Source organism: Nipponia nippon, unplaced genomic scaffold (genome assembly GCF_047370975.1).
Source record: "Nipponia nippon isolate SJK-2023a ecotype South Korea unplaced genomic scaffold, ASM4737097v1 scaffold_2, whole genome shotgun sequence".
Classification (NCBI taxonomy): domain Eukaryota; kingdom Metazoa; phylum Chordata; class Aves; order Pelecaniformes; family Threskiornithidae; genus Nipponia; species Nipponia nippon.
This window is the reverse complement of record NW_028262336.1, coordinates 99555314-99581442: the sequence shown is the minus strand read 5'-3', so window position 1 is coordinate 99581442 and position 26129 is coordinate 99555314. Positions and strand designations below refer to the sequence as shown.

Here is a 26129-nt window from a genome sequence, read left to right as displayed (position 1 = left end):
TTATCTCAGCACATGACAGATTTGAGAAACCTTTAAGGCATGAGTCAATTCAGCTCCTCTATGAGAGATGCCAAAAAACATACACCAGGTATAGACTTTTTATAATCAGGAAGATCAAAGATCCAAAGGAGCGATCAAAGCACAAAGAGCTCACAAAAGTTAATTCCCTCCAGGAACATCGTTAGCATTCAGGAAAAGTATTGTGTTCCCCTGAGGATCCTACATGTGTTCCTGACAGTTAAGCTCTGCCCAAACTAACTCAAATTTATTCACAAAGTAATAATTTCCCCACACAATGGAGGGATCTGAGTCAGCTGCTTAATGAAGGCATCTCACAGAAAGCAAAGCCAGGGACTGGGACTGGCAGCACACACTCACGAGCTTGTGCCACTTCACCGCCTGGTGTAGCACCTCCTCTGCTTGGGACTGCCAAGTTCCTCACTCAGAGAGCAAGATATGTCCCCTCTAACTCAGGGAGCTCCAAACTGAATGTCTAAGTTGGAGCTAAGTGCCCTCAAAGCAGTTATAGAGGCAACAGAGAGAAGCAGGTGACTCCAGCTCGTGACTCAGACCATCATAAAACGGATGTCTAGGACAGGTCAGATAAATCACAGCCTGAGGGTGCCCATTTCTTCCTACGGGCTAGAAAGGAAGCCCAGGGTGACTTGCTGAGATCTGGATGTCCTCTCCTGGACACCTGACGTTAGGTGAGATGACTCCTCCCAAGCGCCTGGTGGAAAGATGCATGTCCGTGTGTCTTTCCTGCCCATGTACAGGGACATGGCAGGAGTCAGTGCCCTGACCACTAGTAAAGGAGCAGTTTATTTCTTCTAACAGGACACGAATCACCTTGTTAAAATACAAACACACAACCAAAGCTTGTTACTACTGCCACTCCCCTCTAGAGCTCAGCATTAGGGTGTTCAGAGACACCCTCCAGCCTCTTAACAAACATCACATTAAAACACAGTGAGGGAGACAGCTAGGAGAAAAGGAGTGTGTCTGAGGGCACAGAAGCATGAACATGTTCCCCAGCACGGGGCTGAGGTATTTATCTATACATAGTTGTAATCCTGTCATTAAGCAGGAGCAACTTGCTGTCTTGCACATCCTTCCATTAATGGCCATTGCTCCGGGCCCTCTTCTTCCCGCCTGGTCCTTACACACACAGCCCTCCCTCCCTCTGCATCACTGAGAGCCAGCCCTTTACCTTCAGCCATGAGAGAAGATCTGTCTCAACATCTTGAAGCCCTAACAGCAGAAGAAAATGCCCCTTACTTTAAGCCTCTGAAGTAAACAGTCATCACTGGTATTTGGCCTGGTGTTGTCTGAGTGAAATACAAGGTGAAAGATAATTCATCCTTTAGGTAATTTGGTGCCAAATCACTTAGAGACCTATAAACTAGAGTGACAAGCTGCTTCTTGGGTTCTGTTGCAAAGAGGTAAACCTCACCATAACCTTCCCTTTGCTTTACAATAATGGTCCTACAATTACTCTGCAGAAGTATCCTTGTGCCTGTCTTGTTAGATTACCTAAAGACTCTCATGCATTCTGCCTGAAAGACTGTGACAAATTGCACTGCATCAGGGATGTCCAAGACAGAGAGGAAAATGCATTTCCAGACACTCTGGCCACACAATTGAGACCAGACTTTTTAAACGTGAACATATCAACAGACTCTCCACCTCCTGTGTCAGCAGGCCACTTGAGACTGGCGTGTCCTTTCATAGTGTGAGACGATATGCATCCAAGTACCAGCTTCAGCATGGAACAGACACCACAATGATGCTTTTGGCAACCTACTTGCTTGCTACGGAGCAGCTGAAAACCTGTCGTCTTATCTGACTGTTCAAGAAATCAAGAGAGACCTCACTGCTCTTTGCAGGAGATGTGACCCTGCTGCCAGCTCCATTCACTCCTGTGGCCCCACCATGGTGCCTGGGAGGAGGGATCCTCCTTTATTGATCAGCACTTTGTAGCAGAGGGCTGTGAGTATTCCTTTGGATTATGAGCTGGGACCCACGTTTCTCACTGTAGTCTTCTTGTCCACCCCTCCCAGGCTACAACTGCGTGCGACAGTTCAGCGGTGGTGCAGAAACCGGCAGAGGAGGTCAGCCCTTCCCCACCTGCCTGCAGTGGTCTGGCCAACGGGGACCCACTGGGTGGTGAAGCAGAGCTGGTGAGGGTATCAGGGATTAGATTTGCATCATGCTTACCCCAGCCCAGTCCTCAGCACGTGACAGTGTTATTGCCATATGTGTGATCCTGCCTTCAAGTCTCTGAGTCCAGTGGAAGATTTCAGAAAGATGGCTCAGACTCACAAAGCTTCCCAGGGGCTTCTGAGGCCCAGGGGCAGGGCATTGCCCTTTCCCTCACCCCGTGATACCACTAGAAATATCAATGCTCCTCCAGGCTAGAGAGCTGTTAGCTCCATAGCTACATGTGATTGTCTGCAAACAAAGACAGGCTTAATTCCTGGCCACAGAGAAGAGCTGGTCCAAAAAGACCACCAAAGTCTACAGGAATTATCCTTTTAGCAGTGAGCTATAAATAAGACACTAAGCAGTCTTTCCTATACACACTGCATCCTAAAAGTGTCATTTATTAACAAATAATAATCTCACTTGAAATCAGTAGGATTATTCAAGTGTACCAAAACAAGGCCATTTGAGAAGAATTAAGCCTAATTAAGGTACAAAATGATGAAGGCAATTTACGAATAACCAAGGCGGAAGGGGACGTGCTGTTCTGGTGGGCGATGTTTGCTTTATGGTCCTGTTATACTCTGAGGCAAGAGATGGATTCTCTTCTGAGGAAGAGCTTTAAACAAGGGAAAGAGACAACAATTTAAGTGGGAATGTGGGACTGGGAAAAGGAAACAGCAAGAATATACATATATGGCACATATAGTGTGTTTTTCTGTGTCCCATTGTCATTCGTGGGCCTGTCTCCTCTGGGAGGCTACGTTTTGCATGATCCGCTGTTTACCCTGTATGAGAGAGGGAAGGTTGGCATGTGGCAGAAGACACAGTTCAGCCATTGAACTTGGCCAGCCATAAGAAAGAAAGGGACTGCCAGGGATCTAAATTCAGCTCACAGTTGGGATCCTCATTTTCAGGAAGTGCCCATCCCTCTGAAAAGTGTGCCCATCCCTCTGAAAAGTATGCCCAACATAATGTACCTCAAATTAAGCGTGAAAAGCATGAATCATCTTTTGAAAATCTAGGCCTTACTATCAGAAACTTCAAAAAAAACTGCTGAAAAAAATGTTTTCTTAACACTAGGCAAATTCATGACAGTCACCCACACTGCGTAATCAGAAAGTGAAATACATCTAAGTAATGTAAGAACGTTTCAGAATAACACAATGTTGCCCAGATGTCTTCAGGCTCTACTGGGATTTTATTAGGTTCCCTGAAATAAGGAGAGAAGCTTTCCAGGAAATTGAACTAGCAGGTCTCAGCACCAAGCTTCACATCTCTCCAAGCTGATGTTCAGTTCCCAGCTTCTGTCTTGCTTCTTCGTACATTGGAGAAGTGATGGCAATAAGCTCCTTTTCCAACATTTCCATTTGAGCCGTAATGTCTGACACAGTATTTTTCACAGCATTCAGCTGAAGCTTCAATTTATTGTAATCTTCTTGGAAGGATCTGTTCACGTCATAGGGAATATGACAGCCTTGCATCTCCCCAGGGAGATGGTTCACTTTCAGGAAGATGTGGAGGAGTTCATATAAGTCCTGGAGAGCCTGGAGGATTTCATACTCGCTCTGCATGCTTAGGGCAGACTTGATCTTATTCTGGGTTGGAGTGGTGCTCTTCTTTTTAGCTCCATGTTCCTGCTGGGGGGCTGAGCCAGGGTTACCTTCTTCCACAGCTGTGATGGCATCAGTGTCCTTCTGCAGATCTGAGCTGGCATCTTTGCTCTCTTCATGGACTATGATGGCTTTTTGGTCTTTCCAGATGATGGGGACTGTTTTATTCTCCTGCTGGAAATCCTCTAAGACTCTATTCTTTTCCTGAACTACCTGGAGAGCTTTGTTGCCTGGGCTGACCTGAAAGCCTATGTTCCTCTCCTGAAAGAATGGCAATGGCTTATTTTCCTTCTGGAGGCTTTGCTGAATGGCATCAGTGTAAATAACCTGGACAGGTTTGTTCTGTGACTGGAGACATTGTAGAGCCTTTTTTTCTTCCCAGAGCATCCTGTTTTCAATCCGAAGGACTTGGTTTTCCTCCCAGAGCGCTCTATTCTCCTCCCAGATGCTCCACTCATTCTGTGCCTTCTTGCTTAAGAGTTTCTGGTGGGAAGCAAAGGATGGCTGGTAGTAGATCTCATTCACCCTTTTACCATCAATAAAGACAAGCATCTCATCCCTCAGTTTTATCTGTGGGGCAGCGATATAGCCTATCTCGGGCTCTGTACACTGCATGCTCTGGTTCGTCAGATCAAAAGCAGACATGGACTTTCTTTAGTAAATTGAGCAGGACTGTGTGGAAAGACGTCTTCCAGGACCATCCACTGGCAAGGAGTAGGTGACACAGCAGGGCTGGAGAAGCTTGATCAGGACTGAAAGAACAGAGAACACAAATGCACAGAATTACTGCCACAATTCAAGGTCAGAATTAAAGTCCATTGGATGACGGGAACAAGCAAATAAGTCAGTTCCCACAGTCAACCGAGTTGCCCTCTTTGACTCTGGAAGGTAAGGAATACACCAGAAACATAGTTTACAGAAGCTGAGAAGATTGGCATTGGTACATAGAGCAGCTCTATGGCAGCACCACAAGTTTTGGTATCAAAACCCAGACTCGCCTTTTATCTTTCCACCTCATTTTTACAGACATGTAAGGGGGTAAGATACTCATCTTGCATCTCAGAATAGCCCATTCTCAACTGAGTGACAGGCAAATGAATTAAAAATTGTTATGGGGCTGAAACAAACTTTTCAAAAGAGAATATTTTTAAAGGATCACAGTGAAAAACTGACCTCAGGAGCAGCTTTTTGTTGTTGATGCTCAGTAGTGTTTGTTAACAGGATGCCACAAAAATGTGGTGGCAGTTGTGCTTTTTGATCTTAAAATCCACAGAACTGTGAACAGGAAGAGGACTGAATGATACAATATGCACAAATAATTAAAACTCCAAACCCTGGGACATTGAGACCAGGAGAGCTTTGTTGCTCTTTGCATGTTTTTCTGACAAGTTCCCATCACCATGGTCCAAAAACTGTCACAATCCATAGGTAATTCTCCATCTTTCCTTCTCATTTCTCCCCAGTCACTCTTTTCTTTATATCCTTTGATAGCTCCATTATTTTTCTTGCTTTCTAGCCTTGCAATAGTGATTGCTCATCTCTTTCCTACAGTCCATCTGCCTCTTTTTCACATCACCAGAAAACCCATCTCTTTACAATCCATACTGCTGGGCTGTACCTCCAATGTTTCTCATTTCAGTCACAGAAATCTCCGACTTATCTATCTGCTCAACACTCTTCCCTCCCTCCCTTTACCCAAAACATTGCAGCTTAAATCACCTTCTAGTCATAAGTAAACCTGGGCAAACAAAGGATTTCAGTCTTTTTACATTAAAAAACCTCACCAAAAAATGTCATTTGTGCCAAAGAAAATCTTATTTTCTGCAGTATTTACCAAAACTAAATTTGCATGATTTTCAAGATTAAGTAATTTGAACTGAGGTTGGACTATTTTTTATAACCAGATTGTCGGAATTCTTAGGGTTTCTGCACAGTGTTTCAAACAGCACAGATGTGCTTTTTTCTAATTTTGTTTTAAAAAAAAGAGGTTGACGCCTGTCAAATTTCAGCCAGGTCTACCCTTCTCCCCCCCTGAAGTTCCCCAGCTGCCCTCCTGTCTCTTGGGAAACCCAATTCCGCCTTTCCATCAGTGAGAAAAGTTTTACCTTCATGAATTTTGCCCCCATGTCTCTGCCGCGAGCATTAGGCACGGGGTGACAACCACACACAAGCTTCTCATACCCTCCAGCTCTGCCATCATATTGTGCACCCCCTGTCCTATTTTCACCCTCTCCTTTCTAAAACCTGCTGGGCCCCCCTTTCCCTGCCATCTCCACCAGGCAGCACTCCATCTCTGGGCTCCTCCAGGTTACTTCTGAGAGCCCACATCCATAGGTGCTTCCTTCACTCCCTTCCCAAGCTTGTCCAAAAGCTCAGGGAATTATTGGTTGCATTTAAAATCCAAAATCCCTTAATGCAGGAGAGGGCAATTGTAATATCGGTCTGTTTGCAGTAACATTTGATTTTATTGCAATAGGGTCTCCGTCTGACTTTCAGGGTTATCTTCCACATCACCAGCTGGTTTATCTCACATCAAACTTCTGTTTCTATAACATCATTCCTCTGCTAAAAGGTATTACCCCCAAAACTCCCAGTTTTGGACATTTTTGTTTCCACTTATGCCATGTTCAGAGCCATATATCGCTCCCTCCCTTGCACCCTCTCCCCCTCAGCCTTTCCGACCTGTCCCATTCCCTCAGGGTGCCCAGTCCTGTTATTTCCACCAACAGCCCCAAGGTGGGGAGGTAAATCAGCTACAGGGGGAAAGGACCCCTAAGTATCCAGAGGAGAAGCAGAAAACATCCAGCACCGTAAGCTCAGATCCAGCTGCCACTGCGTATCATGGGCAAGCAGCTAGAGTTGTTAAAGTCACTTATATTTGAAGTGTTTAGATGGCATGTTTTCAGGATAAACAGAAATGTATAATATATACAGCATTGAAGGACATTATCTTGGGGACACTTAAACTTGACAGCAGCTCTGTCAGCTCTTTTGCACTGCAGGGGAGACATCGACCCAGGCTTCAGAGAGATGCTTCAAGTTCTCCCACCTCCCCTATCATTTTCCCCCTATCTCTGAACTAAATAATCCCAGAAAATGCTGGGCAGCTGGGGTGGGCGGACAGGGCAGCCGGCTGGGGGAAGCCAAATGAAATGGAGCCAGGCAGGGTAATTTGGCAGTACTAAATTACGCCCTGGCATGTGCTCACCTGCTCGCTGGGGCCGGTGGTCTTTTCTCTCCCTGCACCCTGCCAAGTGGCCCCGTCTGCGGTCCTGCTGCTGCCGGGGTGTCCGGGGGCAGCGGGGGTGCACAGCGGAGGACAGAGGGGACCCACTGTGATGCGAGCGCTGGGGGGACCCCGCCCCAGAGCCAGCCCCCCCCCCCCCCCGCATCGGGGCTGGGAGCTCCTGTCACCCTCCTTGCACAGCTCGCTTCTGTGCTTCTTCCCTGCTGGCCTCCAAGGATTGTCACTGATTTTTCCCAGCATTGCGCTTTTGGCTTCTTTCTCATGGAAACGATCTTTCTCGTAGCTCAGCTCTCATGCCCTTTCCTGATCCCAGACTTCCCGGTCTGCCTTTGATGCTCATAACTGAGAGCAGTTTGGGTGGATTCTTTCTCCATCACACCCTCTTAAAACAAATTTTGTTTTTATTCTGAATCTTCAAATTATGTTTGTTGCTGAACTGATATTGGTATGTTCAAAAATCACTTCCTTCTATGCGCTATGAGACCTGAAGTTATTTTCCAAGGACAACATGGGTTTGGAGTTTTTCTTTGACTCTAAGTTTAAGAGCAGACTATCACTGAACCTTATTAAGAAGAAAACAGAATATGCAGGGCATTCATGCATTGCAAGTTTAGATATTATTTGTAGCAGCTATTTCCACTTCCACGTCCTTAAATTTCTAATGATCTCATTCTCTTTCTTATTTGCTACATCTTTCAGATGTGGAATTTTTTTTCTAATCAGGGTTCTTGAATAATAAATACAGCAGTTAATTTCTTTTCCAGTGAAAATTACCACCTTGACATCAGCCTCAAGGTGACTGTTATTGCTTTAGGAAGTTTGAGGTACAGTTCAGCTTTGGTGTTATACAAAGATGATAAACTCAGGGATAAAATTCTTCTCTGTAATTTCTCCCGTGCTTATGTTTAATCTTAGACAACAAAAAACATCACAGGTTACTATGGCAACTCCCCAGGGAGCATTCTCCTTTATTCAAGCTCCAGGATCGTGCACAGGAAAGCAAGAAAATGTCCTCAAAAGAGAAAGGAAAAGATTTTATCATGGGGTGCTTGTGCTTGGCCTGCCATCAGATGGGAATTTAAGGGTGCTACCCAAGTGCAGCCAGTTTTCAGGAGAGGTGACTGAAATGGTCGATCTGAACTTCTGAAGAACTGAGGCTGTGGACCACTGAAACAGACCTTTGATGAACTTTTTAAGGTCTAAGAGCCGACTGGAAACTGAGTTGACAGAGACAAGTGCAGCACAGGACTGATCAGCAGACAAAGCCTGCTTAATCCAGAGCTGCTGAGAACTAAGTTAACAGTGTACCTTCACCTTTTCTTATGCAATATTTTCCTTAAAGTTGGATAAAGTTCTTCTGGCAAGTCATTTATTTGCTGAAAATTATGACTTCAAATACCAATATACCTGGATCAAATTTAGTGAATATCACCAGATGTGTGTATACGTACTTCAGAATTGGAAATGTTGCAACAGCTCACTGCAGAATTTTTTATAGCAGCTACACTGATTTCTGAGCTGGACTCTCAAAAGGACTGAGATGTCATTCACAAGATTACAAAGGCAGAAATAATGCTGAGTGTGTTCCCCTCCCTGCCAAGAGACAAGTAACCCCTGCTCTGTAAGAAGGGTTTGAACTAATTTCCCAGCTGAGTGCTTTGTCCGCAGCTTCAGACTACTCGGTTTCTCCAGCTGTTTCACTATACAAAGAATTAAATATTAATTGGAACGAAAGCCGTATTCCTCATCCTACCTGCACACCTTACACCAGGTTGTTCAGCTGATCTTGCCGTCCTTCTCAGAGATTATCTGGTTCTGAAGAAGATCCAGTGGGAGACAGTGGATGATCCCACACACACTCATATAATATTCTCCAGTTTGGAAACTCAGCTCCATGCTGGGCTGCAAGAGGTCACCATCCAGTGATGGGTTGGAAGCTGGGGGGGAGAGCAAGGTCTGAACTGCTGCCATGAAGATCTTGCAGGAAGGACCCTAGAGATCCCATCCCAGCCTCCTTCCCATTGGGAATAGTGGCATGTACCTGCAGTAAAGTTCAGCCCTGTCCTTCCTTTGCTTTGGGGTTTAAGAAGACCTGTTAAAGTGCCTGCAATCAAAATAACCTGGGGTTTATTTTAGTAAAAGCATAATGTTTCTTTGAATTTGGAGCATCTTCTCTCTTTTTCTCTTTTTATAAGTGTGTTATATTCCCAAATCTTTATTTGATAAAACCAAAGGCATCCACTGCCACTTTCTACCACCCCAAACACATGTGGGCTTCTGAAATGCCAGCCTCTGTTCATGTCAGCACAGGCTGGTCTCCACTGATCTCCAGGGAATTAAGCTTGAATGCAAATCCCACTGAGTCACCAAAAAGATTCGTGCATATTTGAGTGATCTTGAATCATCTCCTGACCTCAATAACTGGACAGGGAGTAAAAATTATGTTTTCTGTTTTTGAGGCAGTGAAGTGTCTGGAGGGAGAGGTGGTGGTATCTCAGCATTATATTCTGCCCAGGAAGAGACGAGTGCACTTGGCCAGCAGCGTGAAAATCAGTAATGAAAACCTCCAGAGCAGGTTTTTTTCAGACAGATAAGGGGACACAGCTTGAGGGACACACCTATGTCACTATCTATTCAGACTAATTTTCCTTCCAGGGACAGCATCACAGTACTGCTGCCAGTGTGCCTCAGTGTAACCCTCACGCATGCAATGCTGCGCAAAACACCAAACTCTGCATACTCATGTCAACAGTGTCCAGGATGGTTGGGTCAGCTGGGAGCTGGAACGAGAGGTGGAAATATCTACTTCTATACCTTGCCTCTGGTCCTAATTTCATTTTAGACATCAGTCATCTGTTTTCATACTGCCATTTCCTCAGGTTCTCAGTGAGTTTGGGATGCTGACTTTCTGACGCAAGCTGTCAAGAGAAATTAATTCTTACTTGTAAAGTGCTTTGAACATGAAGAGCACTACGGTAAAGAAGCCCTATGCACCACTCTTATTTATCCCCACAGTTGTATTACACACAGTGTTTACAAGCTGAAGCAAAACATTTGACTTTTGCTAGTAAGTGACATCTTACAGACATGTCAGGCTTTGTGTTGTTCCACCTTAGATCTCATTCCCACCTTGCTTTCATACTACTTCAGCTATGAATATTTTTAAAAACATATCAAAACCATGTTCAGTCTCTTGGTCAACTCTAAGCCATTGCCTGTCAACGCTATTCTTTTGTGTTGTGTCTCTGTGATATACTGCTTGTGAGCCTTGCCAACAAAATACTCACAGCCCAATTACCGTAGAACTCTCCTACTTCTGTTTGACCAAACTTTACAGAGCAGTCTGTCTTGCTGAAAAAAAACATCAGTTGCTTATTGTTGAGTAAGTACTAGCAGTGGTAATCATAGGTGCACTTGTTTTTGTTGTGAGGGCAGAGGCATGCTTACCAAGGGCAATGGAGGGGCAGAGCTGACATTGCACCCAAAGCAGCTCTTTGGCCTTCCCCTCCACCAGGACAAGTCAGATGGGTATGGCCACCTCAGTGTACCATGTGTGACTGTGGGGTATCCCGTGTGGACTCCAGGGGCCACTCCAAGAGGCAGGCCTGCCACCAGGCTGTGCCAAACCTGCTGGCCCTGATCTCTGATACCCATAAACCCCAAACAGCAGTAGGCACCAGACTTGAGCCCTTGGTGGCTCATCAGCCAAGTGATGCTCCAGCCCTCATTACTGCACTGATTAGGTCTCTGCTGACTGCAGGAGAGCTTAAATGCTTCACTATCCTGCAGGCACATGCAGACATCTCAAAGTAGGTGTCTACAGTTTGGAGGTGAATCCTCCCTGGCCCACAGCGTTGACAGACACGGCATGCCACCTCCTAAAGACGTAGCTGTCTCTCCCTGCACTGGCTGCAGGGAGTCTGCAGTGGTTAACCTCCTCGATTAGGTGGTTAAAGCAGAACCTCACACCCTAGCAGAGCGTTCCAGTTCAGCTTGGCTTGCACGTGCACCCTGCAAGGGAAGGTGCTGCTGAGCCAACGACTGTTGCACGGCCTGGGACACCTAAATGAGGTCAGCTTGGCAGGACTGAAAGACTCGTGTTAAAAATAAGCACCCTTTTCACAGGGGTTACAAAAAGCCATGTGCAAAATCCCCCTCCCTCATGGGCATCAAGCAAGAGACTGCAAAAGGCGTGGGGACAGGGGGAACACTAAGGAACATCCCATTTCATGTACAAGGGCAGGAGTTGAAAGTCTCAATGAGTAGAGCAGACCATGAAAGCACAATCTTGAGCTGTGATGTCCTGCGAATGGGTGCAAGGTTTGGGAGTCAAGGGTGTTTCATCTCATTTTGAACACAGCAGTTCTTCCACGTGACAAGAAGTCTCACTGGATGAGAGGAAAAGTCAGTGGCTCCATTCCTGATTGACAGGGAGAAAATTGAGGGTTCAGGCTTATTAAACAATCTCTAATAGTGATTTATGGGGTCCTGTACATTTTAATCTAACAAAAAAACCCCAACATCTAATTAGCTAAGTGTGTAATCCTGTATATTAATTGTCTATTAGCCACGTCTTAATTGTAATGGAATGCTTATCAAATAACATGTGATGGCCACGTAGCACCAATTTAAGTCATTATCAGACTAGCTCTTGCTTTAATAAGGATCTGTTTAACTGAAATCTAACCATTTCATTTTATTTTAAAAGCTGTAAAGAAGAAGATGTTAAGGTCTTAAAAAATTAGTATCCCATTAGGATTTACTAGATGGTATACTATAAACAATGCTACATGAAGAATCATGAAAGCAATGTAAAAAATCCATTCAGATGTTAACCCAGATGATTAAATGGCAGAGCATGGTGGAAACCTACCAGGGAAGAAAGACATCTCTCATTTAGATATACTGGCAAGCTCAGGTATTTGCTGTCTCTCGACTGGTTGACTTTACAGCCTTAATGTTCAATTGACACGTGTTTGTGCATGTGCATTTTCTGACATTTTAAAAGAGATGAACCAAGAAAAATTGATTATATACAACCGCATTGATCTCCACACGTCACCAGCAGGACTGGTAACATCTCCACAATTTGAATTAAACAGGGTGTATTTGCAATAGCAATAATAACAAGTTATTATTTTATACACAAAGCCATGCTATAGAGAGACATGTATGCCGCAAGGAGATAGCTGTGCTGTCAATGGGTTTCACAGGTATGTGTTGACTACCAAGGAATCTGGAGACCCCAAAACACTAGGTTTGGACCTGTGGGATGGACAGGGTTTCCTAGTAGCTCTTCACCACAGCCCAGCTCCATCAGCTACTCTGCACCTCTTCTTCTTTGTCTTCCCCAGTCACTGCTGCTCCTGGTTTCCTTCTTTTATTCCTATAGCTCACAAAACAGTGGTGCATCCTAGAGATTCCATTTCCAAAAAGGATGAGTATGTAGGTTCCTGATCTACTTCCTATGATTTCAGCCTTTTCCCTCCCTGCCTCGTTAACTGCTCTTAACTCCATGTCCCACCCGTTGCTGCTTCATACTTCTGGCCTGTCTCTCTAAAATTGCATACACCAATACCCATGTTTCATCCTTCAAGAAATTATGAAATAGCTTACTTGGAGTTGCACCCATGCCCTAATGGGCAAACAGTGTTGCATACAACTCTCTCAGTCTTTACAGGCATGCAAGATTTGTTCTCCCATTTTGTTATCATTAGATCTGTGGGGGCAGACTTCTAATGGGGCATAGGACCCAACTGGTACTCTTATTAAAAATCAAGCTTTCAGAAACACTCTCTACCTGGTAGGTTTCTCTAATAGTAGCTTTGTCACCTGAGTTTTGCAAAAAGAGCTCCACACCCAGCTCCAAGGATTGTCCTTCCACAGCATTTTTGCCTTCTAAAATTGTACTCAGGCTTTGACTGGAGTTGATAGGCTTGTGCAAAACAAGTATTTTATTAAAAATATAAAGAGCTTGAAGGGTGTCTGAAGCCTATTGCTGGACAGTATAAGTTTGCCAAACTAGGTATGCAAAAAGCACAGGGGAAAAAAAGGGGAAAATAGGCTTATGACAAAGCTTCAAATGTGGAGCAGTGCTGAAACGAGACCATTTCAAGCCCTGTGGAGCCACTGGTTTACCTTTTCTAGCATGTGTCATGCTTTGATGGGCCACAGCACGTTTTGCTTAGAGGAACACAATTTTAACACCTGTTCATCTCAGGGTGTAAATTGCTGCCAGAGTACTTCTTTAATGGTATGCCAGAGGAAGAGAGGTTTCAGTGATAAAAGAAGAGAATAAACAGTTACTGTTGTTAAGCACACCTAGGAACAGTTAAACGGGCAATTGTAGAAATGTTATGCAACCCCTAGGAATGATTTTATGCCAGGGAAACAGCCCCTTTTACCCATTTCCCTCAACTTTTAATGTCCAAAGGCTGTCCTGGGGTGATTGAAGGTTGCAAAAGTTACCTGATTTTCTAAGACTACCTGCAAACATCTGTGCAAATTTGGGGTCACTGTCTGTCCAAGTGCTCTGTGGTGGCATTCGAAAAAAAACTGGAAGCAGAACACACATCCACCCAGAGAAATGCAATGAGAAAGAAATAGGTTAAACTGTCTTCATATGTGTCTAGAGGATATCATTAACATTAATGTAGTCATAAGGCAGCACCTGCTGGCTCAACGCAGCAAATCTTTGCCTGCTACCAATTAACTCTTCAAAAATAATAGAGAACAGTTTTCGCCCTTCTCGCCCCAAGCACAATAACTTGTTTCCTGCTAAGCATTATTAATTATAATGTCCCTGCTGCTTTGCCTCGCTCAGATGAACAGTCCCATCAGTGGCATAAGCTTCATAGTAAGGTGTATCTCAGCAGGAGCAAGTATGGAGTTATTGGGCTTTAAAAAATATGACACTACTTTTTATTACTATTGTTGTTCCTTACTTGGTGTAGCACTTTCACTCTTACCCATCCAGAAGGAAAAAAAGCACAGATCTCAGTCAAAGCACAGATCTCAGCTAGATGAAGGGACAAATTCCCTGAAGATGTTCACATTACTGTAATGTCAATGATTCAGTGAGCAAAGTCTGAGAAAAAGGCTCAGGTGGGGTGAGGCATGTGATGAGGTGGGGAGAGACACTCCTCAAACACAGCTGTAACCTTGTCCTGCATTGCTAAATGTGAACTGCCGTCAGATTGCTACCACAACTAATGGGAAGAGTATTGGAGGTGACCTTTCTTCTGGGGCCAAGTGTAAGGCTCTGTGACCATGCAGCTGCACATTAGCTGTGTGCTGCTAGGTTGCACGTGTCCTTGGTTCCCCTCCAGTGGCCTTTTTACATCAGCTCTTCTCCAGCACACTCAAGCGATGACAACCACCCCTTGTGCAAGATTTCTGATATGTGGCCCTGGGGTGCAGAACACCATAACATGTGTACTGTCCAATGGGCTCACTTATGTATACATAAGTTTTGGATCTCTGATTTACAGTGTAAGGGATACTGTCTTTTCTGCAAGGCGTCTCCTACAACATAAGTCATGTTATGTGACTGAGCTGCCAGCTGTCTCAGACACCACCAGGCTTCTCTCCTGGTCTGAGCAGTGCTGGCTGTGCAAGAAGCAAAGCTAAGCCTCTTCTGCTTGGGGAAAAGACAGCTCGTCTCTTTCCAACTGTAAGCAGGGACGAGGTGGCAGAAATATGTGATTCCCATTAAAATATTTTGCACGGTATTTAACCTGAGCATTGTGGTAGAAACCATAAGCCACCTGGACTTTCTGTACAAGATAAACATACAGTATGTGGCAGTCAGCCCATTAAATGAAACACCGTTTTGCATAATACAAACACTGAGGTTACGCATTGTGCTGATGTTACTCTTTCTATCTTACCAAAGTCTCTTTCTGCATAGACAGAGTATCAGGAATATGATTTACTGTTTATACTTGTCAGTGCGTTGCAGGTTATCACGGACCAAGTACCATGGTGCTCACTGCTGAATGGACAAACACCAAGGACACTGGTTTCTGTACTTATAATAGAAAGACAATAACGGGTCAATAGTTCCTGTCTAAAGCCAAGTTGTCATTAGTCTGTAGCTTGTGGAAAGCTGAACAACTGCTCCTCTAAACGTGTGCTTGCTTGCATGTTTATTCACAAGTTTGAACTGCACAGAAAAGAACAGTTGCCCTGGCTGCAGAATCTCTTCAAGCCCTTTTTTATGAGACAGCAAAGTCTTTCCTGAGCCCTGAAATGCTTTGTATTATTTGCTGCTGTGATTGTCATATCTTCTGTATCTAACAAGGTACCTGGAGACTGTCCTCCTATTTCTAGTGAAGATTTCTACCTGACACTAATAAGAAGACAGCATCCTGACGCTGCCTTTTCAAGGCAGAAAAGGACACTCCAGTGACCTGGGAAGCCTCATCTGAAATGACTGAACCAAAGCCTGTCATAAGCTTACAGACAAGGTACATGTCATCAGCCCATATCTCCCTCACCTTCCACCCCAATGTTGATTAATTTCTACAAGTCTCATCCCAAGAACTGATGAATGACAGAAAAAAGATATTTCTGTGGCTCTCGGGCATATTTTTTGCAGTGCATCTGTATCTGCTTTGCCTGATTGATCACAGATACCGTTATCTGTTGTACTCTACAGTCTCATTGACTAGGTTCAGCCTTGCTAACCCCAAGCCTTCAACAATCATAAAAATTATTAAAAATAAAGACAGTTTAAAAAAATAGAAAAAGAAGGGTACTTTTTATTTCACATCTGGATTCTGGATCTTTACAGAGGTCAAATTTCCTTCTCACCCCTGGGAGACAGAAAGTTACTTTCTTTCTGATGACAGTGGATGCTGTCTTACAAATAATGAGACATCTGCCTAATTATTTGTCTTTGTTTTGTCATATTTACTTTTGCTTTGTGATTTTCTTCCCAGAATGTGCTTCCTTGTTATACAGGGAGTAAAACACCACACTATGAGCATCTACTTCATGAAACTCTGCCTCAGAAGAGAAAAGTGGACAGTTGACTAGACAGCTAGCTACCTCCAGCTCTTCTGGCCAGAGGGATTATTAGCAGTCCTTACAGTCCTATCAGTTTTGTTACCTACCACTCTCTCCATTTCTTTCACTTTGCACCAGCTTCACCCCACCAGACACTGAGCCCTTGGAAACCATCTCCAACCATCTCCATTTACACCTACATATCACCCTCACAGTTCCTCTTTTGAGGAAGCCTGAGGCAGTACTGTTTAAAGGCAAAAACTTGCATGCAATAAACATGATTGAGCAAATGAAACCAGAAATTGCTTGCCCCACTGTTCAAACATGCCATTTGTGATGCACGACTGCCACCAAAACCCAGGCAATACCTGGGTGATGGCTAGGGCTGAGCTGTGGATCTCCTGGGAGGCCTGCTAAAGAAACTGCTTCTGAGATGTAGGGGAATGTTAATATCAAGAGAAATTGTATCCTTCTGTGGGATGCCTGTGTTCTTAGTGGGGAAAAATACACAGCACTGGAACTTCAGACACTCACAGAAACATGAAGCAGCATTTCCTCCAAATTATGCATATAAAACACCGGTACCTGAGAAGTAACATCACACAACTTTTTTTTTCCAAATGACAGAATCACTGAAAAACTTATTAAGTAAAAAAAAGGCAGATGTGGTAACAAGAGTTGAACTAAAATCTGGTCTGAACATGAAGTTTATTAAAAAGATGCTTGTTTTAAATGCCTTGTCACTTGCATATACATATAAAATAAACGATAGAGATAGTGGCACTTCATTATACTGACATCTTTCTGTAGTGTGCCTGAGAAACCACAGGTACAAGTTCACATACATGTCACTGCGTAAAGTGCTTGTGGTAATCATTTTCATGGGGAAAAATAAGCACTTGCAGGATCATATCTTTTATGTCGTAACTTCGGTTAATGCCCACATCAATCAGATTGTCAAAGCTGTTTACAGCCCATGCCTGGATATTTCCAGCTTTTGGCATGTTATGTCAAGGAGAACCAGAATCCTTGAAACATAATTTTGTCACTCTCTCTCTACATACTGCCTTCTTCCCATCTTCAGTTTCCTTGGTAAACTCTTTATATCATTTGCAGCTGCTTCAGAATCCCACAGCCACCAGCTCATTAGCAACAGGAAGATCACATTATTCCTCTTCTGGAAGACTGCCCTGGGTTTCCCACAAAACTTACAAGGACCAAGATTTCCAATATTTAGGTGGGTTCAGCTGCAACATCCTTCTAACCTAAGTTGCTCTGTTACTCCTTTGCACGTTACATTAAAGTCTAATTCCTTTCATCCAGTTCCAAGAATGTATCATTCTTCTTTCTTCTTTTTCTTCATTTTTTCTCCTTTTGCATTTGATACCTCTATGTCTGGCAAGTCATCATTTGCTGATTATGAGCTGTGTCTCTTCTGGCATTTGGCCAAAGTTTAGAACTAGCCTGAGATATAATAGTCCCAAAAGAGGGTGTGAGAAGGAAGAAGCGTTGGACGATCTATATTTTTTCTTGTGAAAATCAAACAGTCTGGAGTTAGAAATGACCCTTTCCTCTATATTTTTGCCAAGATTAAAATCACAGAGAAATTCACAGTTTTATCTCCATGCATAGCACGTGTCACGTAACAGGGACTCTGGAGTCGGGTATTTCAGGCCATAAAGACACAGCACTCATTAACCAAGTGCGTACCAGCACAGAAGATTTCTAGGAACATCCACTGAGAAGAGACAAGCCCAGATGTGCTTTACACCATCACCAAATGAAGTTATCTCAGCCTGATGGGCTGTCCTTAAGAGACAGGTGCAGGACTTGACGACGAGCCTGTGAGAAATGAATAGGTGCAATTTATTCAAAGGACCGAATATCTCACAGAAATGGCCAGGGGGAAGGGAAGAAAATGTAGGAGGGGAGCAGAGGGGTCAAAAGCAGACCAAAACTTGTGCAGGCAACTGCAGCATAAAAACCCAAACCAGTACTACCCTGAGACATTGGTCATAAAGTTTAATGGCTTGCTATCTTTACAAAGCCTTCAGCAACATAGAAAGAAGTGCCTGTTTCCCCTTACTTCACATATTTACTGTTGGACGCTTTCTTTTTTTTTTTTCTCTCTCTCTCCCCATTTTAGTTTAAACAATATATCTGGTTTAAATGCAACTATAAAGCAGACTGTTAGCAGGGACAGAGGTGCGTGCTGACTAGAAATAGCCCCACTCCTGCCCCTTCCCAAGGTCGTTCCCCATTAGCCACACATGACAAGAAAGAGCTTGCAACGCCACGATCAGCCACAAGCCTAGTACAAGGGTAGCAAAGGGACAACATGTCCCATAAACCTGCTGGGATGTGCCTGAGTGCAGCAGGATCTCAAGCCTTTGAGGTGTTGTCAAACGTTGTCTTCCTTCAGGACATCTGTTAAACACTGGCTTATAGAATGCCCTGATAGGTTTGCATGAAGGGCATTGTGAGCCTGACTGACAGACCGATGGGATAAAGACGTCAGGAAAACATTCAAAGTTTCGTTTCAGCAAAAGTCAAGAAAAACAACTGCAAATAAATTTTTTACAATGAGGGTAGTGAAACACTGGAACAGGTTGCCCAGAGAGGTGGTAGATGCCTCATCCTTGGAAACTTTCAAGGCCAGGCTGGATGGGGCTCTGAGCAACCTGATCTAGTTGAAGATGTCCCTGCCAATTGCAGGGGGGATGGACTAGATGACCTTTAAAGGTCCCTTCCATCCCAAAGCATTCTATGATTCTATGAAAGCCTTCCAAATTTTGCTGCAAACAGGCTTTCCCACACATGTAATGGGGGAAAAATGTGCAAATTCCAATAGACCCCATTTTAAGTCACATTAGTGATTTGAGATGCTTCGTCATTCTCTACACTATATGAACTGCAGATTTTTTATTTCCCAGACTCTACTGATAACAAGCCTTATAATTAGGTATCTGTCTTTTGCAATCATCACTACAGCTTTCTGTTCATAGGAGAAAAATTGTAGGGTGGGAGAACCACTTGAGAACATAGGAAAGAGCTGTCACTGGTGTAGTGTGACTGGTTAATGGTTTCAAAAAAGTTATTAGGAGACAACAGTTCCTTTATTTCGGTATATAGCATGCTAATAAAAATGCTTTTGTTCATTTGTCTGTCTGATTGAACCTGACTCAAGTTTTGGGTTCAAACTTCTTCTCTCAGCCTGCAGTAGTTAAGTATGACATTTCTTCTGATTTCCTCCTCCCCTGTACCCATGAGGCGTTTGCCTGCATGACTGGCCACAGACTGTTCTTGCTTGTTAATGCTGGTCAAGATTTGCTTTTGAAGTTTGATATAGCAAGGCGATGTAAAAAGACATGCTGGAGAGATGCTGCCTGGATTTCTACCCTCCTGTTTTGCCCCAGTTTAGGAGCGAGAATCAGACTGATACCCATGCAGTTTGTCTGCTTCTGTTCTTTGATTTACAATGAAGAGCCCAGCTGTTGGCAGGCGAGAACTGGGCTGTTATTTGGCTATCTTGGAAAGCTTTAGTAGCAGCAACAGGAGGCTTCAGTATAAAATCTTGTCCCATTGAGGTTACAATGACATCAGGTGAGTCAGGGGTTTTACATCCAAAGGTAGACGTATTTTGCCAGTCTTATTACAGCCATTAGAAGCAAAAGAGCAAAAATTAATCCGATTACATTGCCCCCGGTAAGGCAAAAGTCTGCTCTTCACTGCATCACACTATTGAGCCCACAACAACTCCATGAGCCATTCTGGTAGAGTTCTTCTGGACGTGCTTTTATGCCGGGAGAAGTAAATTTCCCCACCGAGTTGCCTTTGACTACATTTTTAAAATTAATTTCATGCCAGTGCAGCACCCTGTTCTTCACTCCAGCAAAACTGCCTCTGGAGGAAGGAATGACAGCTCTTGGAGATAATCTTCTGCCCAGCACTTACCCAGTAGTCTTTTCATCTCCGAGGTTTCCAAAGCCAGGAGGGTTATTTTCAGAGCCACACGTATTAAAATTAATGCTAAATCAAAAGGACTGCCTGCCGCGGGGCTTGATTGGATTTGGACAAAGAATGTCATTTTCTGAAGTCAACCCACATGTAGATCATTTTTTTCACCACCTAATCATGATTGTGAGAACGTAAATCACGCAAATTACAATGAGCAGGGTTGATGAATGTGCACCACAGGAACTCCAGCTTCAATCCCCTTCGAGGTCATCACTGGAGAAAGTCCTTTCCTAGGGCTGGGTTTCTTCTGCCTGGCACATCCACTCCTTAGCCACGCTCTTTTAGGGGAGATGAGAAGGATATCACCTTTGCTTCTGTTTTGTCTATAACCTGTGTCTCCATTTAACTGGAAAATGAAGCCTGCTAAGTGTCTTTGCTATAAAGGCTTCCTGTAATTTTTTTCCTTCACTTACTTACAACTGTGCTCTTAATAATTGGATGTAAAGCGAAAATCCTCAGGAGCACAAGAGTGAAGTCTACAAGTGCATGGGAATTCAGTCCTCTCAATATTTATGTTTAGCATTAAATACTTCATGCAAAAATAATGACTTTGGCTCCTGAGGCCTTCCCTCCCTTATCTCAAAAACTGTTCATACACATGCTCTGGGATCTCTATGCAAATATAAAAAGGGGATTAAGTTGTATGTGTAGTAAATCCTGCTTTTACATTAAATAGGTAAGAAGTAACGTAGGGCCTTGGGATTAAAAATAGGTCCCTGTTTGCTGAGCAGACTAAAGCATTCTTTCCTCTGTCTGCCCTGCCATGCAGGAATCGACTTTTTCCTAGTGAGAAATTTGAGTCAATTATAAAAGCTATAGTATATTAGAGGTATGGACTGTACAATACATGATTTTGATTTAAATTACTGTATATTAGGGAATGCCCTCGGCCTCCACAAAAACACTCTTTGTTTTGCAACGGGAAGCCAAGCCCCAGCCCCCATCTGACAGCACCGTTGCATGTGAAACTTCCACATCTGTGTGCCCCTAAGGAAATTCTGGGGACACAAGGTGAAAATCTAAACCACAGCTGTCCAGGAGAGGGGGCAAGCCCCTGGCCCCAGACATCATGTCTTTGGCCATCGTCTGGCGATTTCTCCCTGCCTTTTGCAGCAGGAGCTGGGAAGAGGAAAGCTCCTCCAGCACCACCGGCCCTCCAGCCGCCAACTTATCAATTGTAACTTCTCAGACCACACGCAAATGTCAAACCCACTGACATTTTGGTTCACTTTTTACTGACAGTACTGCAAAAGAGGAAAACCAGGCTGCAGCATTGAGCTGAAGGGCACATAAAGCAGAGAGCTCTGCAGGCAGCCCGGCTGCACGGCCACTGACCTGGTCACATTTTGTTTTGTTTCACCTATTGTCATTTGTTCCCTTTAAAACAAAAAAGAAACCCAGGAATACACCACAGAGCACAAGGCAAATTCCCCTCCGTGCATTTTGTAAGGTCATTCCCCGGGCCCACCGCAAACATGGTCGCTGGTGTGGAAAATGTCCAGCAGAGTCTCACAGGTGGGTTCAAAGGAACTGGCTGCAAAGGGTAAAACACAGCTGGAGACAGCAGAGACGGGGCCACAAACTTCCTGACGACACCAGTGCATCTCACAGCTGGGCTTTAGCAAGCACTCCCTTTAAACCTGACTTTCCTTTCAAGAAATCTCTAAATGAAATGAAGAAGCAGTTTTTGCCTGAGTCATTGGCCTTTGCAACTTCCCCAGGACCCCAAGCCCTTTCAGCTCAGACAGTTGCCAGAATAAGAAGCAACCTTATTTCACCACTGAATGGGGGGGGGGAAAGGCATATATATAAAAGATCTAAACCCCACCAAGATAGAGACTGTGAGATGCCCAGGCTTTCCTTGTGGAGAAACACTCAAGGGCAATTCACTTGCCTCCTCTCAGAGCTTGCCTGGAGCAAGACGCCTCAGGTGCTGGTGGTACCGATCCTTCCCTGCGGCAAGCTCGCAAGTTGGCATCCCACTTCCAGCAAGCCAGGCAGCTCCAACCTCTCCAGATGTAGTCTCGCACATACTCCACCACGGCAAGTCCCTGTCCCCTCCATCCCCCAAACCCTGCAGCAGGCTCCCGCAGCCCTGCTGAAATTTCCAGGGAGGGTTGCAAGCTGGCAGGAGCCCCCATCTCCTGTCTGCCCTGCTGCTACGGCCCTGGGAACAGTGACACCAGCGACCGGACAGAATGGGGGGACAATGGGACAAGAGGACAACGAGGGGAAGAGGTCCACCAACCCTCAGGGTGACTGGGGACCAAGAAGGTGTCTTGGGCACCTGCCCACCAGTGGATCTCTGCCTGCCCCTCGTGGGGGGGTTTCCTCTCCCGCTTTCCTGGATGCTCCTGCCAGAGAGAGGTAAGCTTCTCCTGGGATACCTGTCTGGGATTTTATGGAGGGGAAGCTTTTTTAGGGCCCTGCTGTGGCTATCAAATGCTGTTTTACCATTTCCTCCATGTTTTCTTGTTACTGCTGCTTTTGTTGCTCTCCTTCCCTGTTTTCCCTTTCACTTGGCAGATGAAAACCAAACCCCTGCATGAAAAACCCCAGCACCATAAGGGGTTATGGAGGGAGGAGAAGGAAGCTGCAGGGTGTCCCGAGGGCTGTCCCCTTCCTCGCAGCAGGCAGGGGTGGACATGCAAGGGCGGGTGATGGGAGAGGGGAGAGATACAGAGCCGCCATCCCCCTTCAGCCCCCCAGCCCTCCCTGAAGTCAGACTTTCCTGAAATGTAGGAGCAACTGTTGGCCAGACCATACTATAGCATACCTTAATTAAAAAAAAAAAAAAAAAAAGAAAAACTTTCTTTCTCCAAAATCCGCTGAGCTGGTCCTGGTGAGAGCTAGAGTCGGTGACCCCCTCTGCCCCCATCTCAGGGCACCGGGGCAGACCCTCGGGCTGGCAGACCCTACAAGTGGCATACGGGGACAGCGCAGCCTTGTAGGCAACCTCTTGCCGAGGTGCCTATGGATAGCGTGCAGGCGGGTGGTTTTTAGGGCACTTGGTAGGACCATGCCTCAGCCAGGTCAATGCAGACAGAATTAGCTCTTGGCTTCTTTCTCATTCTCTGTTTTCCCTTCATAAACAATGTTCACATTCATTTATCTCTTTTTCTTCATTTTTTTCAGATTACGCCATCATAAATTTCTGCTTCAGAACTTGTAGCTTTAATAGGCGGTTCTGTGAATATATGCATTTTTCCTGAGACTTACCATAACATTTATATTTCTAGATGCATACTTTGGAGAGCGTAGCATAAAAAAGAGTCTTAGTAGAATAGCGTAAGTATAGTTTATTCCTTCAAGGGAAGGAGGAGATATCAGAGAGCTTCTCAGCTCTTTCTCAGTGTGACTGCTTGTGGTTCTGTGATTTATTCTGCTCTAAACCTAGAGTAACTAGTTATTCAGTATTGCTGCAAATTTACACCACTAGTGTTTCACGGGGTGCATCATGACTATGACCTTTATCTCTGTGTTTAAGGGCTAATGGATTAGTTATGCATTTTTTGCCACCCGTAAGAAATACTGTTCTGATCTCTACTAAAATATTTGGCTTCTGTGAAGGACAGTGGTGCCTGGGCTTCCTTCTTGCACTGCGGGACGTGAAGCATGAGGGACTTTACTGCTGAAAGGCCTTTGCACGGATGAGAGGATCAGGTCCTGTGTGCCGAAACAAGCACAAAATGTTTCTACCTGCAATACGCTGCAGTGTTAGAAATCAAAACCGCAGCCGGCAGTAACTTCAGCTCTGTGTTACCCAGAGCCAAACCCAGTAAATCTCCAGTGGCGCTGTCAGACGAGTCTTTTTCTCTTCCAGAGCAGGGAAGAGCTGGAACTGCTGGCAGCATTAATCGGAGATTTCTGTGCTTTCAGACAATCTAGCTTCAGTTTACTTCTTGTCTCTCATGATGCAAATCCCAGAACACACACTAATAACCGTGATTTATGGCTGGAGTCACTTCATTTTATTGTGCCATGTAATTGCTATCCTGTTGAAGAGCCAGGCTTTCTGAAGAATATTCATGGACTGTAGTTCCTCAGCTGTGTGTAGAGCATGTGTCCTGTCCACTCCATGGCCCAGGCAATGGGATCTGCTAAAATCAGGTTTATTTTAAAATCCCAGTGGTAGAGGTTGGTGGTCTGATTCTGCATGCCCCTCCTAAGCTGTTTATGCTTACATATTACGAACGCAAAGAAGAGAAGTTACTTTTCTGATTTACTAGAATAAATGCCTTCTACTCTTAATTTGCAGGTGTTAGTGGCTGCAAGCAGAGGCAGCTGGTTCTCATCTGCGCACCTGCAGAAATACCATGGTCTTTATAACCGTGAGGCTGAGTGAATTCACCAGGGCCTGGATCACTGCATATTTGCCATATTCTTCTGTATTTCCTATAAGCCTGTTAATGGCCACTGAGGATTACAGAGAGGTAGGCAGCCCCTTGGTTGGAGCCGATGTCACTGCTATGGTGAGATCCAGGCTTTTGGATGCAGTCCTTCAAACTGAAAAACACTGCTGGGATGAGTATTACTGGCTCTGCTGGCTCTTATGGGACTGGTAGGATGTAATAGGCATAAGGGCTGCACAACGGGAGACCACTCAAGAGTCTTCTGTGTGATTTACAGCGACCAATTGTTCTTCAAATGTCCTTGAAAATGCAAAGTGCAGAAATGGAGTTATTTTAGGAGATTGGTTTTGCTACAAGAGTAGTGGTTATAACTTGGAATTTGGAGATCTAGTCTGGACACAGCTGCAATGGCAGAAAGAGGGGAAACAGCCTGCTTGCTTTTAATGGGCTTGTTCTGCAATTAAATTATAAATGCTTTTTTATATATATAATATTATATTGTATTATATTGTATATAAAAATGTATATAATGTGTATAATAATAATAATAGTGTGTATAATGTACACACTATTAGGAAAGTAGTCAACTACTCTCCTTGGATCTGTAAATAGGTACATCTATACATATATACGTAAGTATATGCATATATACATACAGCTGCTTCTTTAGCATTTAAAGAAGTGTAGACTCCCACCAGCCCAACCTGCCCTTGGTGGGTGGTATTAAGCCGTAGATGTGCGCATCACAGCACCTACAGTGCCAGCGGGCCCCTCTGCTCCAACAAAACGGGGTGACCGCAATGACAGGAACACTTCACTGGGGGCCTCGGTCCCTCCCGGGCTGTGGGTCTGAAAGCTCCTGAGATCTGATACTGCATTGTGAAGTCCTGCCTCAAAGTCACATCTAAGCAAAGTAGAGGCACTGTCAGATGCCTTTCATTGCAGTGGACTATAAAGCAGGAGATTATAAATCCCGTAGGATCAAGCAGGCATTGCTTAGAGGGAAAGATTCCCTCTACAAGCACAAATATCTTGAAGGCAGAAAAGAAAAGCAGAGGCTGACTAAACTCATATTTACACAGTATTCTCTCCAGACCTGCTGTGGTGCAGAAATTCCCCTGCAATGTCTGTGTATGAAAGTCTCTCTAGCCTTGTGTACATAGCACTCCTCTACCTTTTGGGATATGTGCAGGCAGCTTACAACTGGAATTAATTTAGTTGACATTTTGCGGTACAGCGCGGAGTTTAATCCTCATTTGATGGCATTGCACTCTTTGCCTTCTGCTGCTGCCTGGGGAGTTACAGCTGTGCAAATAATACCATGTCACTTGGGACAGTCCCGCAGGGAAGGTATCATCTCTGACCGTGTGTTTGCAGCACCCAGCGGAGCTGCCTGGGATACTGGGTCCCACCAGTCGCTCTCAGCGAAAGAGCTTGCCAGTGTTTTCTTGGCCATCCTTGCACTCAACAGGGGACCCCAACCCAAGGGCCATGGCCATAGAAATGGTGAATTCAGCTTGATTTTTAATGGGGGATGATGTGAGAGCTCAGTGTAAGGTAAACAAGGTTTTGATGGCGAAGCTGTCAGCTGTGATGGGAATACCCACGTGGCGCTGAGCAGCTCGGTTCACCAGCCCACTGGGCTCAGAGCGGAGCCCCAGGATGAGGATGGCATGGACACATCCAGCC

General features: G+C 44.6%; 1 protein-coding gene across 1 annotated transcript; it reads right to left on the bottom strand.

Moving 5' to 3' along the window:
• Positions 1-3473: 3473 nt before the first annotated feature.
• Positions 3474-7106, bottom strand: CBY2 (chibby family member 2). The gene is made up of 2 exons (XM_009463096.2): positions 7024-7106; positions 3474-4567 (listed from the first exon to the last, which is right to left on the bottom strand). Exon 2 carries the CDS (start codon positions 4458-4460, stop codon positions 3474-3476), a length of 987 nt encoding a protein of 328 aa, XP_009461371.2. The 5' UTR covers positions 4461-4567; positions 7024-7106.
• Between the last annotated feature and the right edge of the window lie 19023 nt (positions 7107-26129).